This window comes from Jatropha curcas, chromosome 4 (assembly GCF_041381405.1).
Source record: "Jatropha curcas cultivar XTBG-Jc1 chromosome 4, XTBG_Jcur_1.0, whole genome shotgun sequence".
Lineage (NCBI taxonomy): Eukaryota > Viridiplantae > Streptophyta > Magnoliopsida > Malpighiales > Euphorbiaceae > Jatropha > Jatropha curcas.
In genome coordinates this window covers 22286966-22293470 of record NC_143154.1, presented here as the reverse complement: position 1 = coordinate 22293470, position 6505 = coordinate 22286966, and the positions used below count along the sequence as shown (strand labels likewise).

At 30.7% G+C, this 6505-nt stretch overlaps 1 protein-coding gene across 1 annotated transcript; it reads right to left on the bottom strand.

The window, feature by feature from the left end:
* Window positions 1-1396: 1396 nt before the first annotated feature.
* On the bottom strand, window positions 1397-6235 carry LOC105648912 (putative metal-nicotianamine transporter YSL7). Its single transcript, XM_089720495.1, is given in 10 exon segments — window positions 1397-1864; window positions 1866-2396; window positions 2398-2566; window positions 2568-2653; window positions 2655-2690; window positions 3069-3258; window positions 3482-3616; window positions 3696-3793; window positions 4016-4179; window positions 5696-6235. Coding segments are annotated over 10 exon segments (2073 nt in total). The 5' UTR covers window positions 6090-6235; the 3' UTR covers window positions 1397-1594.
* Window positions 6236-6505: the final 270 nt, after the last annotated feature.

Sequence of the window (6505 nt, the reverse complement as noted above, 5' to 3'; positions counted from 1 at the left end):
TGTGATTTATATCTGTGTTACTTTAATTTAAATAATTTACTTATTTATTTTTTATAAAATGATGAAAGGTAAATTATATACTCTTTTTGAAATTTTCAAATAATAAAATGAAATATTTATTAGCATAATTAATTATTCTAATTTAAATTATATAGTTAATTATTAATTATTTTTTCTCTTTGATTCTCATATATTTAAATTTTCTATAATTGAATGAGGTATAAGAAGAAGATTTACTTTTAATAAAATAAATTTTTAGTGAATTGAAATTATATTTTAACTTTATTTGTCACTGCAATGTAACTATATTATAACTCTGTTGCATTGTTTTTATAGAAAAAACTATTTATTAAAAATTTAATATTCATTAAATGTTAAATATATTAATTATAGTGAGATTATTCATTAGATTTATTAATTTGTAACTCCGTTATTTAATAAAAAAAGTAGTTTTTATTAAATACAAAAAAAATTAATTGTAATGAAAAATAAAATATCACATCATCACTTTTATATTTTAATATGTTGCCACATAAGTATTAATATTTTAGAAATTATATATTCGTATAGAAGTTGTTTCTAAATGTACGTTCGAAAAATGAACTTTTTGATTGTTCTATTTCGTTTGCTAAAAGGTTAGCGAATAACGTTGCATAATAACTCATGTTTATTCTATGTCGAGCGGTACTAAACCTTTTGATTTCATTTCAAATACTGTACTTATTTGATTCAGTCTAATCTAGATGCTATTTTGCCTTTCAAAAAAATAAATTTACTGCAGTTGCAAGACTTTGTACTAATATCTTAAAAACCTATAAAAAAAAATTAAATTTCCAATTTAACCTAATTATTATATTCTCGAAGTCATTATATAAACAAGTTGCGTAGGAAGATATGTAATAAAAACAACAATAATATTTTCTACATCATTTCATTTATAACTAAGACTATCATAAATAATAATTAAATTATAATGACATTTATATGTAAAGCATAGATTTTTTACCTTAAAAAAAAAGAAAAAGAAAAGAAAAACTCATATCAAAATGATATACTGTTCCCATTTCATTCATATTTATGACATTATATATTAAAATACAATCTTAAAAACTTAGGCAAATAACATGAATCTTGAAAGACAATTCCTCAGAAATTTTCTATTCAGAGGAAAATAGAAGTAAAGAAAAAATATAAATTTGTTTTTGTAAAAATAGTAGAACGAAGAAGAATAGGCATGAGAGTAGTAAGCAATATGATAGTATGAGTATCCTACATGAATTAGTATTTGTCTTCATATTTCACTTCATTAGCCAATACTTACTGAACAGTAAAATGATATATTTTTCTTTTTTCCATTTCACGTGCATGCCTTTAAACTATCTAAAAACACTTCGAATGCAATAATAACAATACCAAGTTTTCCTTAACAGTAAACATAATAAAACCCATTAGCAAACAAAGCTAAGGAATAATAAAATATACCTTTGATGAATGTATTCTAAAAGGGGGAAACACACTGCTAAAGTAAGAAGCACAAGAGGAGGTCACTAAAGCCATATTAAAAGATAGGAAAACCTATATCTAAACCCAAGTTTTAGGAGCTTAAGAAACTATCCACCTTTGTGTTTTGGCTTCTTGACAGAAATTTCATACAGATTGGTGGGTTTACTCCTGCCAAAGCCAATATTGAGCTAGGCAAAGTCCATATCCCATCCCCACAAATCAAACCAGAAGCAACTGCAGGTCCAAATGCGTCAGCTTTTCCCTTGTTGACCTTTCGCCAGATGAACAATATCAAACTCCCAACACACATATCAATGGCGAAATACCCTCCAAGATAGAAAGGTATTGCCATTGCCATAGGGAAGAGGAATGAACCGAGCTCTCTTCTTTCCCACTGCATCTCTAATACCATTAATAACTATGGCTGCAGCGAAGAAAATGTAACAGAGAGTGAGGCAATGCTTTGGTAAAGCTGAGAACCCTTCGACTCCTAAAATTGACATGTTTCGATAAACAAGAGCATAAGGAGCTGGGTATTCTGATTCGGGAAGACCAAGGTCGTGGAAAGCTTTATAGAACAGCCAAAACACACAAGGAGAAATTACACAGCCCATTGCAGTTCCAATTATTTGACTAACAAACATTGACCGAGGTGAAGTCAATGTCATGTAACCTGTCTTGAAGTCTTGCATTAGATCAGATGCTGTAGATACAATATTCATCATCACACCACATGCTGCTAAACCTGCAAGAACTCCACCATGAGATGATCCTGCCCATGCCCCAATTGTAAAGATAGCTAGCTTCCCATAAGTGGAAGCTAAAGACCAATCCGTTAGCCCACATCCATATGCATTGCAAAAGGCTAGTACTGGTGCAATTATGTATATCACCTATAATATAGTACCACTTAAGCTGGTGGAAAATGTGAGGAACTGTAATTGCAGAGATTATTGCAATAATAACATAGCCAGTAACAGCTAGCCAAGCTGGAATCTGGTCTCCGAGAAATAATTCGGTTCGTCTTGTATCATCATAAGATAGAGGTGGAGAAGCTTTAGGAGATGCTAGTGGTAGAAGCATTTCTATTATTGAATTGTTTGTAAAGACCAAATAGAGTTTTTCCAAGGACTTTGAAGAAATTGTAGGCAGCCATCACCAAGGATCATAGCTATTGCTATGAAAACCTGAGGAAAGGGTAAAGAGCAATATAGATTATGAAACCTTCCAATTCCATATATTAACAGCTAATAGTAGCTTACTGTTGCTAATAGTAGTTTTTGAGTCAACAATAAGAAGAAAGTTTTCGGACCTTAATGAATAATATGTACTGTTAATTTGATTTTTGTGGACCTGAAATCGATTTTAGAGAAAGAAATAAATTTGTCTTTTGTTGTGTTTTTTTTTCCAAAATCAATTTCAGACCCTCCAAATATCAAATTGCAAGTTTAATTGGCCTAAAAAAACTGCTATTAGCAATAGTAATGTCAAACTAGTCCTATCTACTACATTAGAAATATCCATCGGTTTCAGATTCTTGAGTAGCAGGAAAGCAATAATATCACCTTATAACCTTGCAGGCCATGAAGACTGCTTGAGCTAAGTTCTGCAGAATACCAATGACCTTTTCTCTTGTCTATGAGAGGCCACATGATACCCCATGAGAGAATCGCTCCAACAAGCAAAGATATGTTGATTAGATATGGACAGATCATCCCAACACCAACATAGGTAGCAGAAAAATCAAAATAAAACCTGCTTTCCATAAAGAAAAAATATCACCGAACATGGCAAATATACATCAGTGTACTGTATGCAATAAGCATATAAGTATAGAAACAGCACTCATAGGTTAGCCAAGTGGTAAGTATTCATATATACACAAGCTTTAACTCAGTAGTATTGAAATCATCTGAGCAAACAAAATAGAAATAAAATTCTGCACTTTATAATGGAGCAAGGATCAAGTAATATGTACTTTTGTTCATAGGCTTTGAGGCCAAATGTAGGAAAGTTTACAAATCCACAACCATCTGCAGCAGTGAAAAACCATTGGAAGAAACCCCACAAGAAGCTAAAAGAGAAAAACTTGCCCAATTCTCTCACTTGTTTCCTGCGATAAAATAACAGACAATCAGACTAAACTGTTTTAGATTTTATTTAATCTGACCAGAAAATGGGTCAACTCTTACTTTGCTAACTTGGCTCCCTGAGGGGTGTGGAAGCTGTTGATAAGATGTGCAGTGGCAGTGCCACTTGGATAAATCAATTTGAAGTCTATGATCATTATCTGAAGCAGATACAACATTCAGTAACTCTTCAGAAGTGTAAAAACAGATACATAAAACTTGAAACAATGAAAATTACTTTACTATTAACTAACTGAGCTTTATTTCTGATATGGTCCTGATGATGATAAATAATAACAATGTGGTTCAGGAACTAGTTGATGGTCTTTCTCACATACATAAAGTAAATTGTAGAGTTAGGATGAGAAGTTGGAAATGTATACCTTTCGAAGAGGCACCACAGAGAAGAGACCAAGAAAGCTAACAACAAAAAGAAAGCCAATGATCCATCCGAGAGATGGGTTCTTTACGTTTTGTGGATTGCCAGCTTCTACTGACTGTTTAGCCACAACTTCACTCATTCCAAACAGGTAACTACCAAAACCACCTATACATTAATTCAATTCAGATACAATATACTATTAATTAGTAGTACTAAATCCAATATCAAGAAAATTAACAGTGTTTTCAAAATGCTGTTTTAATTTCACATTCTCAAAGATAATTAAGACTGTCTGCTTATGGTGCAGGAAAGGTGGCAAATAGAGGTTTATGGGTTGGTTCAACTCAAAACAAGTCACTTGTATAACGACTTGCATCAACAAGAACACGACATGATTAATTATTGTGTTAAAAACCTTAAAACAAATACGACCTAGCTATTAAATGGATAAAAGAACAAGTATCACATGCAGTATTTAAAAGAAATTCAATCCATATTGACAAAAAGAAAATTATAATATTACTTGGAATTTAACAAAAAAGAAATCTGAATCCTTTTTATCACTTTATTTTAATTCCATGGGAGAACAGTAACCTTCTTCTTTTGTCTATATATGTATAGCTCCATTAAACGCAATGTCGTTTATGCTTCTCAGAAAATAGTTGGACAAGAGTCGTTCCTTTCACAGCAATTATTAGGTCTACATTTTTTTTTCTTTTTTCTTTAACTCTATAATAGTCATTAGCCAAGCTTTCTATTATTATTTTTGTTTATTTTATAATATTTATTTTATTCTATTGACAATACACGAACAAATGATAACTGTTAAGTCCACACTTCTGTATAATAACTGTGGGTAGGAGTGTTCAACCGAGTTGCGTATATGTACAGGCTAAGGGTGAACTAGAAATAGAAAATTATTATCTCATGCTTAGCTGTACACGTCCGCGTTTAGGTAGGATAATTATTTACTTTCCAAGGAGGGACGTACAAATGAATCATTCCAAGTTGGTTTTTTTCTTTTTCAGCATTTCAGGCAATTGCTTGGTTGGCTGGTATCATTGAAGATTCTTTTTTTATTCATTAAAATTTTTAAATTTTTTATTTACAAATTTTTAATAATATTAGGGTAAGAATACATTTAATTACATTATTGTATTTTCATTTTTGATTTTCCAATTAGGGAAACATATGGATAATTCCAAGTTGGTCTTTGGTACGTTAGGCTCCAGTTGGCTCCTAGGACAATATATTACTTTCTAAAATTTAATTTTTGAATTTATATTATAAGCAGAAATTTTATTTATAAATTTTTTATAATTTTAAATTCAATTTGATGAGTCCTAAAAAAATATAATGTAATTAAATATATTTTTTATGTAATTCCATTAATATTTTATAGGAGAAATCACTTAAATTCAACTAATAATTCATTCAAAAAATATTTTTTTAAACTAATTTGGCTTTAGATTCCTTAATAATTCATCACTCAAATTTATCAAAATAAAGTTTCTTTTTGAAGTTCTTCTGAAAAGAAAAAAAATAATATTTTGAAATTAATCACTCAATTCACGTGAGATAGTTCAGTAGAAAAATATAAATAAATAATAAATAAAAAACAAAAAAGGATTTTGGAAAAAAAAAAAAAAAACAAAAGATAAAATTAGAGACATATACGTACCGCTAAACGCTATGCCGGAGGTGGCGACAACGCAAGTTTGGATGACGGTGTTTTCCTGCCTCGTAAAAGGCTGTTTTAAGAAACCAGCTTTCTGAAGAAACTTTGTCCAAGTTTTGACGAAGAAGAAACCCAAAAGCCCAGCAGAAACATTTAGCGACGGAATAATACCAGTCGTAAGGTTCAGTTTCATAACTATGAAACTGAACAAAACCCCCAATACAAAGCTCACTACAAAAGCTCTCAACGTCAACTGACTCTGCCATTTCGGAACTTGTTTGGCTTCGAAGATTTTCTCTACGGATTCTTCTGATTCGAATTCCTTGCTTTGCTTTTGCTGTGGGTCTTCATCTAGTTGATAAGATCTGTTGTCATCGTCGTTTCTCTCTATCGCCATTTTCCGGATCTGCGTTTGGAATCAGAAATATAAGACAATTAATACTCTCTCTCTTTCGTCTTTCTCTCTTCCTTCTTTATAGTTATACGCTTTGTGCGTTGTAGTGTTATTAGCCTTGTGATAACTCGTTGAGTGGGAATGCTGGTAACTAACCAGTGAGAACGTGTGTTTCTTGAGTTATATATTTACTGTTTAGCCAATTAGCAATAGTAATATTATTAGCTAGTAATATGTTATCGGTAAACCTAAAATGGCATGATTATCTCAGCTTTTCTTTTATCTCTTTTCTATTTAATATTATTTTTATATTTGTTATTATTTTCTCATCTATATAAATCTAACTTCGTTTTGTATTATTTATTTATTAGAATACTTGGATATTATATTTTTGTTCAATTGATTGTATATATAATAAT